This window comes from Thunnus thynnus, chromosome 13 (assembly GCF_963924715.1).
Source record: "Thunnus thynnus chromosome 13, fThuThy2.1, whole genome shotgun sequence".
NCBI classification, from domain to species: Eukaryota; Metazoa; Chordata; class Actinopteri; order Scombriformes; family Scombridae; genus Thunnus; species Thunnus thynnus.
Genome location: NC_089529.1, coordinates 23561051 through 23575610, shown reverse-complemented (window position 1 = coordinate 23575610; position 14560 = coordinate 23561051). Strand labels below are relative to the sequence as shown.

At 37.2% G+C, this 14560-nt stretch overlaps 1 protein-coding gene across 1 annotated transcript; it reads right to left on the bottom strand.

The window, feature by feature from the left end:
• Positions 1-2588: 2588 nt before the first annotated feature.
• On the bottom strand, positions 2589-12578 carry htr3b (5-hydroxytryptamine (serotonin) receptor 3B). The gene is made up of 9 exons (XM_067609168.1): positions 12545-12578; positions 11442-11605; positions 10485-10529; positions 9488-9597; positions 8506-8675; positions 8036-8193; positions 5578-5788; positions 4671-4880; positions 2589-4099 (listed from the first exon to the last, which is right to left on the bottom strand). The coding sequence occupies exons 1-9, from the start codon at positions 12576-12578 to the stop codon at positions 3834-3836; spliced, it is 1368 nt and encodes a 455-aa protein (XP_067465269.1). The 3' UTR covers positions 2589-3833.
• Positions 12579-14560: the final 1982 nt, after the last annotated feature.

Below are 14560 nucleotides of genomic sequence, written 5' to 3'. Positions count from 1 at the left end.
TTGGGTTTCTGGCCTGTTTACCATATCTGCCCAGTATAAGTGAATTTGCGTTTGTGAAAATAAATGTACAGTAGTCCAGTTGCATGTTGGACTTATTTTTCACCTTTCTTTGCTTTTTTTTTTTTTGAATTTTTCATGTATGGCTGAATGTTAGCTAATTTACAGAATCATCATCACAGAAGATATAGGGGCTGTCAGCCATCATCCCCTTTTCATTGTCCAGTTCTGTCCCAAACAGCTGTAAAAAACAATTTCCTGAGCATCAAACACATTCAAAAATAATCTGACGTTTGTTTCAATTTGAACATTTAGATCCAATAAATTGAAGCCATGAAGATTTTAGTTTCATTCATGATAGTTTAAATTTCTTTTTTCAGCTGTAAATATGCTGTAAAATGATGAACATGAACACTGCAGCTTCTGAGTGCTTATAGCTGTCTTTCATAATGTATAAAGAGTATTTAAAAAATCACCAGTGACCTATTGATGGCAGCCAACTCCGAGCTCTTAACCATACTCGTCACTCTCTGAGTGCAGCCTTTGATACCATCTTACATAACATCCTCCTAGAGAGATTAGCTTCCATTGGGATCATTGGCACCTTTCTTGCCTGGTGTAAATCAATCTGGCCGCACTCAGTTGAGATCACAGTCCTTTCCAGTTACTAGCAGTGTTCCCCAGGGCTCTGTTTTGTGCCCCCTCCTATTTATTATTTACCTTTTACCTCTTGGCCATATTTTCAGGAAATTCTGCATTCAATTTCACTGCTATCTGGATGACACTCCGCTCTAACTCTATCTATCTACCAAGCCTACTTCCACTCTTCTGCCCACTTCCCTTTCCGATTGCTTACTGGAAATTAAATCTTGGTTCTCATATAACTTTCTCTAACTTAATAGTGATAAACCTGAGGTTCTCCTCGTAGATCTACTTTGGTTAAAACCTAACAATTCCACAGTTCCTCCTTCCCCTCAGGTTAAGAGTCTGGGTGTCATCTTTGAAAGCACGCATCAACAATGTTATTCGGTCTGCATACTTCCCTCTATGCGATATTAATCGTCTCCACCCATCGCTTACACCTAACAGCACCGCCATTCTCATTCAACCCTGACTACATCCCATACTGACTAATGCAAATCTATCCTCTTTGGTCTTCTTCTCAGGTGTCTTCAAAAACTTCAGTTGGTTCAGAATTCAGCTGCCTATATCATTACCAGAACTCCTTCCATAGATCATATCACTCCTGCTCTTGAGCAACTTCATTGGCTCCCTGATAAATACCCTATCAATGTCAACATTCTGCTTCTCACCTTTAAGGCCCTTCATAACCCTAACACCTCCATATCTTTCCAAACTCCTACATATCTACACACCCTCCTGTACTCTCAAATCCTCCTCTGCCATCCAGCTCACTATGCCATCTGTTTGCTTGTAGCAGTCACCCATTCGTGGGACTTGCTGTCATTTCCCTGTCTCCATGTTCCGAATTTGTGTAGTTGCATGTCGAAATCCCTCTGGGTTGATTGGAGGGTTATTCAGATCACCTGTTGTGCGGATTGTGGGGACTGGCTCCCACATAGTAATTGAGAGCAGCAGAGTTCATTCCCCTCTTGGCCAATCAGGCTGTGGTAACACCTTTTTTCTGGGGTTTAAGAGAGGAGAGAAACTGCACACCCTGGTCACTCTGTTCTCTTCTCAACTGTTTGCAGACCTCATTTGTAGAGCTTGTCAGACAAAAACTCTGATTTGTTCAGGCCTTTTTGAGTCTTCTTTCTGGTCTTTTGCCTTTCTGATTTGAGGGAATACTAAAACATAAACCTTTCGACCAAGTGACCTGTGTTTGGTTGATCTTAGTGCTATTTGTGCAAGTGGTTGTGCTTACCTCACAATAGCCTAACACCAGCAGGCTTTATATTTTGTTTATTTATTACACATATTGAAGAGGCATTTTTTCATTTTTATTGTTGAAGAGGCATTTGTTTATTAAGGGAACGTTTCCCTATATACAGAACCATGTGAGGTGGTTTCACAAGTGGCTGGGAGCAGGTTCTCAGCTGTGGTCTGGAGGATCAGTAACGCCACATGCTTGACTATTATGGTCTAGAACCTTCAGCTGTCCTGGACCCCGCTTCTTGAACTATCTCCAACAAGATATTCACAATATTGATAGTACATACTTTTTCAAAATGGCATATTCAGTCTGATCCTCACTCTAATGTTTACACCCACATTGGGTTTTGCACTGATGATAATTTTATGCCCATCTATTGTATTAACTTATTATTGTTTATCAAAGCTTTGTTTTATGATTTTATGTTTTGATACATTGCTGCTTGTTTTAACTGTGTTTTGTAAGGTGTCATTGAGTGCTTTGAAAGGCACCCATAAATAAAATGTATTATTATTATTATTATTATTTGTTTTATTATTATGGTAATGATCAGATTTCTCATGAGTCAGTGTACTTCAGAAATAAAAATACACAAGTCCATGATTGGTTTTACTCTGTGAGGCTTTTATTTTCACTTATATATCTTGTATTATCTTCACAAAATAATCATATGCAGCATAAAGGCTTTGCTTTTATTTTAAAGAACAGGTAACAAAGGTAACAAGGCACTGATTAAACATTTATCTTTAGCTCTCTTGCATAACATCATGTAACTTGGTCCACTGGATAGTGCATTAATACAGATCCCTCCACTGGCAAGTTTTCTATGACGCACTTCTGATACTCTTAACATGACTATTAGGAAACTAGCAGGGAATAGAGACACAGCAGCTGAGCTCTGAATGTGTTTTATTGATCTATTTTGTGGCAGTGGGATGGAGATTAAAGTATGAATACAGTATTATAACATCACACGGGCACTAGGGATTTTCTCCAGAGGGCCATCTCGTTCTACACTATCTCTCTGGAAAACATGATAACAGACTCGCTACACTAATGTCTCTTTCAAACTATGATGTTGCTATAAAGTGGGAAAGCAATATCTGGAGAGGTTATGGGAACAGAATATTAAGGGATAGTAGAGGTTTTATACAACTTGGATTATATTTTTTATTTTCCTGCACCCCATAATGTCCTAGTCACAGGTGTGTAGGACCAAAAACTCTTGAAAAGAAAACTAAAGAATCCCACACACTGTCCATCACTTTAATAACACAACATTTTGGTCCTCAGACCCTTTTTTTGCAAGATGAAGGTTTAAGGCTAATAAATAGCTAAGATCTGGGAACAAGGTAACACTGCTAAAAAGACGATCAAACAGGTTGTAAACAAACAGGTTAGCCAAACTTATATGGGAGAGAAAACAAAGACAAACAGCCATTTTTTACACAAACTATCTCTTGTAGTTCATCGTTGACCTGCTCACTCGCTAGCATTGCAATTACTATCATTTTCAGTGTAACGAGGGATTATCACCAACATTTCGAATGTGCTCACTTTCAGTTTTAGCTCCAGATAAAGTGATCTAGATATAAACTGTTGTTAACAACCTGCATGGTCATCTGACTGTTTGTATTTCTTGCCCTTTAGACTTTGTTGTAGTGATGTCACAGGGTTCCCAGGTCTCAGCAATTTGATGTGTACAATGTCATCATGACCAATTAAAATGATGCCAGAACTACAAAAATAAGAACCAAGTTTTTATAAACCAGAGCAATCCTATAAAAGCATCTGTGAACAACACTGGCATTATATAGTATGGATGTATATTTTATGTAGATATTATTCTGTCTGCAGTGTGCATTTTGCAGTCATCTTTGTATTGTAACACAGCATTTAGGCTTTTACAAACACAGACTCAAGTGCTGCATATAAAATGCGGTTAGACAAAGCTCCAGCTGGCCCAGAGCAGCAGCAGGGTACCGGCGTATGAGCCCAGAACCAACAGGTAAAGGCGGAAGAGGAAGCAGTCGAGCTTAGAGCAGAGGGCCAACCAATCGGCTTGAGCAGAAGATTCACTGTCCTCCTGGGATAAAGCCAGGCGGAGGGAAACGAGCTCCTGGAACAGCCAATCCAGCCCGGAGGGAGTGTCCTGGATCTCATTCAGGGAAAGCGCATCTTCCTCCATGGTGGGCTCAAGCTCATAATCTATGAGAAGATCAAGGAATTTGGTTTTACCCATGCAGCTTAATCATGTAGTTTAATAAATGTGAAATCAGAATTTAATATCCCCATCCTTGATACCAGTATTGTGATAAAGACACATGTCAAAATACAATATATTAAAAAAAAAAAAAAAAAGTTATTGGCATGATTTTTCAATTGTTTAAGAGCAAAAATAAACAATAAAAAAATACTCTGTGATTTAATAATTCATGCATGAAAGGGTTAAACAAACATAAGTCTTTGCACACAATACTGTAACTAACTGAATGAATAAAAATGTGGTTACAGATGTGATTACAGTGAAAGAGCAAATATGACAAATATAGCAGATAAATGAGGAAGATAATAAAATAAAAGAATACATAAAGAAGTAAATAAAAATACATTTAAAAAACATCATAAATAAAAATAATAATAGTTGGCTCCCTTTCATCCAAGTGTTCTTCTACTCTTGACACCAATAAGCACCTGTTTTTTCTTTTGAAAACAGACCTTTGATTTGGAGAATCATTAGGCAAGAACACACTTTGATATGTTTGAGTTTGTAGTTTACCTCCAGACTGGTTGATGTGGTCGAGGGTTCTGATGGAGGTTAAAGCACTTTCTGTGAAGCCGTGACCAGCTGAGCCGTATTTGTCCAGCAGACAGGCAGACACTGACATTTCCCTGACCTCCTTCTCGCTGTGGTGGAGCAGCTTCACCACCAATATAGACTTGATCAGGCTAAGCATCAGCAGGGCCATGCACACCACGAAGAACACACCTTGAGCGGGAAGAGAAAACATTGGTTACTTTTTTCCCTACACACACACAATAGTTAGATTATGTCCAGTTATCGGAGGACATGGGTCGCTCAGTCGACCAATAATGCTGTTCTTTAATTAGTCTATATTTTTTACACACAAATAAGGTTCTTCTATTGCTACAGGTTGAGAGGCCATGATTTCACCTTCTGTGTTTCCTCCAATAAATCATTGTGTTAAGTCTGGTGGGAAATCTTCTCTACAAACAGGGAACGTTGAACAGTGGCCATTTTAACATTGGGTTTATCTGATAGTGGTGACAGCAGCAAGCAGGAGGGCCGTTCCAAACTACTGGTTTATCGAGTTATCTGGACAACTTTAAAATAAAACCTGGAAAGATTTAAAAAGGGTCCATATTTTTCTCAGAAAAGTTATCCTGAGCAATCAGTAAACCCGGTTCTTATTTCTATTTCATCCCTTTGGTACTTTTTGCACATCAGTGACCAGGTCAGACAGGTAGACATGAAAATGCTCTGTATACTGTAGTTTACTGGTGTTTACTGGTGAATTCATACAGGAATTCAGCTTTCAGATATAGTGAAATTTTCAAGTTTAATTTTGCACATCTGCTGTATACCAACAGACAAAGGTTGACAGGTTGAAGAAGAGGAAATGTGGGTGCAAAACAAACCTAATAAAAATCATAGAAAGTCTTACCTATGAGCGGTGTTCTGACAGCAGTTTCCGGCAGTTCATCTGTCAGGTTGACTCTGAATAAAGTGTAGCCCAGCAGTATGCTGATCTTAAAGGCAATGCGTGTACCGCTGTTCAGGGGCAAGTAGAAGCTGATCACATCTACCAACATCAGGAAGATGCTGGGGATGAGGAGACCAACCACGTACTGCAGGGGGCGTCGGCGGATCAACACCTAAATGAAACATGAGGACAAACAGCTGAGCTCTGATAAGACACTAATATGATTTATTCAACCACACGTCCTGAAATTTGACACAAATTACAAAATATAACAATTATAATCATTTAAAATATGTGTAGCCTCTCTTTAGCAGTATCTAGCCATGCTGATAACTTCACCATCTCTTCCGTGTGTCCTTGTTACTCTGCATTATCCACACAACACACTGTCAACAGATTTTACAGGGACTATTTCTTTGCATTCACTCATTGTTTATTATTTCACTGATATCAGCATATACTTCAAAAACAAAATATCACACATAATATACTCACAAAATAATAATAATTAGAATGCAATTTCTCTACTGTCGGCTATCTATTAAAAAAAAAAACACAATTTTCTTGTAAGTTTTCAAGATGCTACAGCTCCCAATTCAATTTTTCCAGCATTGCAATTCACACATAGTATCACACGCCATCGTAATGGTTTTTCCCTTTATCCATGATATTCATGATATCCATCCAGGCTCTCTGCTAATGTAATTTTTCCCACTTTTTGTTTGCTTGCTATTCCCACACCTCTCCATTTGACTGGTCTCAGTCTATGGAGCTGGTGACATTTAACCCCTGATAGTCTTGGCTTGTGGGAAATGATGTTTGTTAAAGGCCGCTTAAAGCAGAAATATGAATAATTACATTGTCTGGTCAAACTGAGTGAACCACAAACTCATCAAAATGTTCCCACGCTTGAATTTGCATTATTACAAATGTTGTTCCAGTTTCACTTCACCTCTCTACTAAAGCAACAACAACATTAGAAGAGTATTTGCACTTTGCAGGCTATTGCAGTATTTATTGCATCATGTAGATAAAATATGTGTGTGGATGTGTTTATTTGTTTGGTCATAAGTGCTTCAACTATAAAATTGTTGCTTTCAGCTGTGTAATACATCTGTGTCAGTTCATATCCTTTGCTTTATGCAGATCTTTCTCAATCTCCAGTTTTATTAACATCCAACATTTTCTCAGAACTGGAAATAATTTTCCAGCAGAAAACCTCTCAGATGAAATATCTACCTTTAGCGATAAAACTGTCACAGTGTAATAATATCCCAGTGAGCCATGAAATGCTCCTTTACCAAAAAGCCTTTGCTCTTTAAGTTAAATAAATAGCAGCAGCCCTCCCTGATCTCCACCTGCAATGGGCTGTGGGGCCATTTTCTTCACCACTAACAAGAAGTCCATTGATCAGGCAGCCACTGAGACAGTCTCATTATGGTTGCTCACCCCACCCTGTCTATCAGACTCTCTCTCTATCTGTCTCTTTACTTGCCAGAAACAGCCTCAGCCTCATCATTTGGCATTAGCTCACTAGCCCGATCCATGAAGGTCGCAGCCAATTGCTTTACACTTAACAATTCTACTGCACAGTGGAGGGGGGGGGGGGGGGCGGCGCTGCGGGAGGGGTGCTAACACACAGAGGGCCACAGTTTAAAGCTCACCATCGATAAGCAATCACAGCCATCACAGTGCAGTTACTTGCTCACTAGGAATGGCTTGTTACACAGTGGTTGCACCTCCACTGTAATACAATATTAAAGCCTCTGGAAACGTGGCTTGAAATCATAAAAAATGCATATATGATATCAAAGTTGAGTGTCTCATTAAGCATCCACGAAAATCTGAATGAAAATAAACATTCATAACTATTAGAAAACTGAGCTCAAAAACAGCTCATTTGGCTGCTCAAACCTTTTCTAAGGACTTTCAGCTCAAGTACCGTTTTATTTTTTATTCATTTACTAAAACATTTTGCTGATATGGAATAAAATCTATCAAATGGATGCTACTTGGTTAGAAAGCTTGACTAATCGACTAACTAGCAAAACAGGTTCAACCAGCCAAATCTGTGTTTTTATTTAATTATACCTCCCAGAGTATGACGCTAATCGTTTTAGCATCCTCCATTCACTTACATGAAACGGTTAGCATTAGCTTAAACGTTTTGATATTAACTACCAAATCTATCAAATGGACCCCACTTGGTTGAAAATTTGAATAATCCACTAACTAACAAACTAGGTTAGACCATCTGAAACTGTGTTTTTATTTAACTACACCTCCTGGATAATTTCTGTAATGTTCGGATTATATAAAAATAACCTGCAGTGTGACTTTATGTTGCAATTAAACCTTTTTTACTGTCTAATTTAGATCATTTCTTCCGGTGATAATGGTGATGAATCTAGTCACATACATTGAACTGGATGTGGGCGTAGTCAGTGTCGTCTTGGTGCATATGCCAGTAGTGTGAAGGAATGGACAGTAGCTCCCATTCTCCATCATTCATGAACTCCCTCTTATCATTAGCAATGGCCTCTACACTCCTCCACAGAGCCAGGTCAATTTCCTTCACTGCAGAGGAAGAGATAATGAAGGATAAAAAAAAAAGAGGCAGAAAGTGTAAACAATTAGGAAGGCAGTAAAATATCTGCTTTCTCTTTGTTTAACATTCATCACTTTTGCCCCACAGTAAGAGGAGAGTTTGTGGGTTTACATGGAGGTTTTTCTCTGATGCAAGCGAGGTGAAAATGTAAATAGCTTGTTTCACTCTTCCTGCTTGTGTCTGTATTTATTTCATAAACACCGCAGGCGTAAAAAATGAATTCAGCGAGCTTCCAAAACAAAATAACAATTTTGCATAAAACAGACAAATTAACAACAGACCTGAGTGAAGCCAGCTGCGGAAGGTGAGGCTGCAGTTCTGCTTGTCAAATGGAAAGGCGTACATCTCCAGGCTGCAGGCCAGCACCACCTGCATGGGCCGGTAGTTCTTCACCGAGCCGGAGGAGTTGACATAAACATATGGGATTGGAAGGGACTTCCCCTCATCAACACTGAAAAGAGAGATAAGGTGAGATATGGACAACTGTTTGGTGGTCCAAGTGCTCACACGTTTATCATGCTTTAGTGGTGTTTAAATGTACTTTTGATTAGATGTACTAAGACTTTAATGGATAGAGTTTTGTAATCATTCCTTATATTCATACTGACCATTAAGAGATCCCATCATAATGCATTTTCATTGTAAAGGATGGGTTACAAAATCCGACTTTATGAGGCTTTGGCCATCCAAATGAGTCAAATCAAGTTAATATCTTTCGAAGTTACTGACTTTTTAGTACCTAATTCCCTCTTTGTGTCTCCTCAGACAGTGTTTTCCTGTCCAGTCCAATTTTGGGCAGCTGAAGTCTCATATTAGCTTCTAATAAACTTTTAATGGCTGTGGATTTTGTCCCCCAAATAGATGTTCAGTTGTGTTGAAGTGTTATCATCTGAGCCCTACCAAGTTGGTGATGTTAGTAACTAGTGTCCTAGTTGCAAATTGAGCATACAGCACAGTGTCCTGCCTTTCAACTTGCCAAATTTGAACACCCAAGAATGCAAGTTTGACCTTTAGCTTATTTATTGAGAAAGGCCTATCGTCTTCTTTGAGACTCTCACTGGACTAATGTCAGAAATTTACAAAATCTACTCATGATCGCTTTAATGTGATAGTTCAGTGCATATGCAGTAAGTCTTGTGATAGACATTAGCACTGGGACAGGTTCTCTGCAGAGTTCACTGAAATTAATGGAGACTACAGCCAACTTAAGACCTTGGTTACTGCTGAAAAACATGACAGACTAAGCACTTAGTAATTTCTTACAGTTCACTAATGATAACATCAGGTATCCAGATAGCATCAGATGACAGTGAGATCTCATTGATGCCATCAAACTCCTCTGGATCCCAAACTAGGAACTCATCTGTCCAGATCTAAAAGAAAAAAGAAAAAGAAAGAAAGAAAAACAGCAGAGGAAGTTTGTGGTAAAATGATGTAAATCATGTATTTAAACGCACAATATGTAATTTCAGCCGCTAGGGGTCTCAATCAAAACAATAACAAAAGATGGAGTGTGATGACGGTGTGAAGCAGCAAGGGATCATGGGAGTTGTTGTCTTAGTTGTTAAATAACCAGCTTCACTGGGATAGGATTACTCCAGTGTTCATCATCCGGGATGTTTTTACCGGGAGCCGAATTATCCGCAGAGGTCTCCTCCTCTCCAGAACAAACGTACACGCAGATTAAAATCGTTAAAATACTAATTAAAGCTGTTTCACCTAAAAAAATCAATATTTCTCAGACGATGCTGCAGTTTATTTCTCTGATAACTTAAGATCCAGACGTCCAATGACTAAAATCCTTCCTCCGGCTAAAAGATATAGTTAAAAGTGACCTAAATTTATCATGAAAATGTGGCTTAAAACTGAATAAAAGTCCATTTATAACAGTTTGTGTGGAACAACCACAACGCCGATGTATTATCTTGTATGTGTGTAAGTTACTCTTTGGTAGACACCATTGTAGCGGACAAACACAGCGCCGCCGTATGCATCTGGTGCGTGTTTACTCTTTGGTAGAGGAGATATGACGCCATTGACAGGTGACCAAATGAAACGGTCCGTTACTTTGATTAAATTACAGATTTCTCTGGGTTTGAAGAAACATTTGGGATAATGAAGCATTCAGTAGAACACAGTAGAGGGAAATAAATGACTGGTGTTATTTCAAATATACAGTATTGATTTTACAGAGAGGAAAACATGTTCTAGTCCTTATACAACAAGTAACAAACACTGAGGGAAATGAGGAGCAACCTACCTGTCTGTACCAAATACTTGTAGTAATGCTCTGGGTCTTTCCATCCTGGGAAAAGGAGAATGTCTTAATAATACTTTTAAATAACACTAATAATATACTATCTATACTTATAATAACACATTTATATTAAGGCTACTGTGTGGAGCAGATTGAGTTGAGTTGAACTGAGTCAACCTTATTGCCGTTACAACCAAAGTTGTTAGGAACTCGCCTCATTGTGCTCGTAGTGCAACAGAACATACGGGACAACTTTCAACACAGCAAACTAATAAAAACCATCATATAAATAAACATATTGAAATATATAATATATATATGTTGGGTAGAATAAGCCTCTTGCCTGCAGTATTATAAAGAGCCAAGTTAAAAAAAACCCAGATTTGTTGTGTTTCAGAAGTAAGAAAACCCTTTAAATCACATTGATATTAGCAGTAATGTGCATGATCTAATCTATGATCTAATCTAGCTCAACAGTCTGTGGTGCCGTCAAGTCATGTCATAATCTAACAGTACATTGCCATGAAATTTACTGAGACATCCACGCTCATTAGAGGATGAATGTTTTTGATCTTAATGACACCATGACCGTTGCTCCAGCGCAACCCTACAGATGGAAAATGTACATTTTTTCAGTCCTTTTACTGGTAAGACCCAAAAAAGGTGTGTTCAGAGTAAAGCAAATTTTAGAGGTGGTATAATTGCAGGTAAGGTCCGTTGTGGGCAGACCTCACAACAAACATTTTGACTTGTTATAGTAGGAAAAGCACAGGAGTTAGTACTAACATGGCTCTGTTTGGCTCTGTTCCTGAAGTTGAAAAGTTTTTTTTACTTGTTCTGGATAAATGTCTGTAGAGGAAATACACAATGAGGCTTAAAACATGTTTTTGCTCTTCACATTGATATCAGATCTCTTTAACCACTCTTTAAGGTGGGGGGGGGGGGGGGGGGTTCACATACCACATTGAGGACAGACTGTAGTATGAAGTCTACGTAGATGGTGGTAGGACTGGTCCAGTTGTGAACGGGTCGAACCCCACAGTCGTATTTCCGCAGGAGGGTTCTGGTCAGCTGGTTCAGAGCTGATCTCTTTGGCTTCACTGGCACACATTCAGCCAGATGGGCTGAAAGACAGAGCAAGATTACCAACTGGGCAAAACAGGCAACTACTCAGGTTCACTGTGATAATTAGTTTGCAGTAATCCTGATTAATTGTATGAACACTTCAGTACAATACAAACTGAAATGATCAGGGCTCAGTAGAGCCCTTCCTCTCATTTTTTGGGGGCCTTACTGGCTTAGTTCACCCCTGTCAGAAGGTTAAGGGATGTGTAAAGTATTTGTCAGTTTCTCTGAAATACAGTGCATACTGAAAGTAAATGCAGGGTTTATTGTTAACTTTGCTGGAATAGAGTTGACCATATTTTAGGCTTCCAAACATAAATGAAATTACATTTATATTTTATAGAAAACGTATTTTACTTACATTAGGTCAATGTGTCACTCTCTTACAGATTTAATATTAATAGTTTGATGGTCTATTTTCAAACCGTAGTGTTAAATTTCATTTGACACTTATTCACATGAAATTCAAAGATATGCACATGTAGTAATTAATGCATTAGTAATTACTACATGTGCAAATAAATTCATATTATATATATATATATATAATATGAATTTATTTGCTTATATCAGAGATTTGTAATGGGCTAAGAGGGCACAATAACTTTTTCTTTACTAATGCATTAATTACTACATGTGCATATTTTTGAATTTCATGTGTCAAATGAAATTTAACACTACGGTGTGAAAATAGACCACCAAACTACTAATGTTAAATCTGTAAGAGAGTGACACATTGACCTAATGTAAGTGAAATAAGTAGGAAAGCAGTAAGTAACGTCTGCAGTAATTTAATTTTCCTGGAAAATTTCACAAAGCAGAAATCTTAGGAGCAAAACACTGCTGATGTTTCTAGTTTACAAATGAAAGAAATAATCAATACTTTTTAGAAAATGCAAGTGTCTGATCTTTTCTTTTAGCCAAAAGGAGCATCTTACCTGAGAACAACAGCATCAGCCAAATGAGAGACATCAAGCTAAAAAACAAAAAATCAAGTGTCAGATCCAAAAGTCTTTTCTATTAACAAAAAAATATCCACAGTTTCATTAAATAAGTTGAAGAGAGGCAGTTCAGAGTGTAGAGAAGAACAATGAGCAGGGTTGTGCCGAAATTTTGGTTGCACTGATATTGATTTTCTGCTGCCCGAGTAAGGTGATACATACAATAATGAAACACACCGGAGAGGAAACTCCCTGAAGGTTTGTTTAGTGCCAGTTTGTTGCTTCATTACAGAGGATCATGGACACAGGTTATTGAAAATGTGTTTTTAACCCAGCTGACAACACCAAAGAGAGCATGTTGTTAAAAAAAACTCCTGCTATTCATTGCTGAACATCTTATAAACTGCTACTTCCTTCTCTTTAAGACCTATAAGTATTTTGTTTTGACATTTTATTTCATTCCATGCAAAAGTTGAATCAATTTTAGACATAGAGGTCATTATGACTGATCAAGTCAGTTTTATTTGTGTAGCTCAGAGAAAAAAATTTACAAAGACACCAAATATCAGGATGATCAGGATCAGGATGAGTTTCAGGGCAATGTGTTTAAAATGATGCACAAAAGATAGTTGAATATTTCCATTGATGCAGGGACGTGGCCACAAAAACATCCTGCATCTTGACATATTTATAATATTTCACTTAGTATCAGTAAAGTGAAATAAAGATTTTAGAATTTTCAGATGAAGGAGCAATAAAATACAGAATATACTGTTCCTATGTGACACTTGTAATAAAAATATGGGAAGTCTTTTGTAGAAATTAATGGGGAAATTAAATAAATATTAACACAATTGAAATTTACACCTGATTAATGGACCTCAAGTTGCAATTTTATTAAGGCGCCCACATTCCTACCTGACAAGTGGCTGTCACCTTTAAATATGCTTGGCCTAAAAAGTGAAAAGTTTGACTTGACACAAAAACTTTTTGACTTTTTGACAACTAAAAACAATCTCAGGTTTGTGCTAACTTTAAGCCTCAAGATATTCAGATATTACTATTTATTTACGCCCAGACTCAGAAACTTAAAGGTAAAAGTGTAAAAATTGCTTTATATAGTTATTTAAAAAGCAAAGCAAGAAAATATACCTCAATCATATAATGAAGCCTACAATTCAGCAGTACTGTACTTTGCATATTGTGAGACAGTAAATCTCATAAATCTCAGAAGTCATAACTTTTTTTATATTTAAATCTAAATTATGGTTCACTTATTTTTATGCTATTGGTTTTAAGTTTAAATCTATAATCTAATCTATAATATCATCAGTTATTCATCGATCATTTGTACTTTAAAAACAACTACTTTGAGAAATCACTTTTTCCTGCTGGAAACTAGAAACATTCAAATACAAAAACAAAAAGAGGTCAGGAATATTAATATAACATCACATAACTTCTTAAACACATACTAAATACAGGCTAATTCAGGGGTTAGCTATTTATAATAAAATTGAGAAACAAAACAAATAATTTTAGGGGCTAATTTTTAGTGATTAAACTCATCAGAATTTTTTTTATGTTTTTATCAGCAGTATCTTCAACAAGGAGGGCTTTTATGATTGGATTTATTTTTTTTGTGAAAAATCAATAACAAATGAGTGCCGATATTGCATCATAAAAGGAATCAAACTAATTGGCTGTTACAAAAAATTACCAAGATTATTATTATTTATTTATTTATTTAAAGTTTATTTGTAAAGGGACAAGTATGAACGTATGCCACAGCTTTTATAGCCTAAACTATTTTGCAATGCCCGTCCCTAGATGGGCTTTTAAAATACATAAAATTCTACAGTAAAATACATATGAAACTGCACAAGATTCAACAATAGATATACGTACATTTCAGCACAAAACACAAAACTCAACAATATATTATAACACAAACCTCAACAACAAAGCAGCACAAAACTACACATAAACATGTTCTGAGAAAATGGTCAAAAT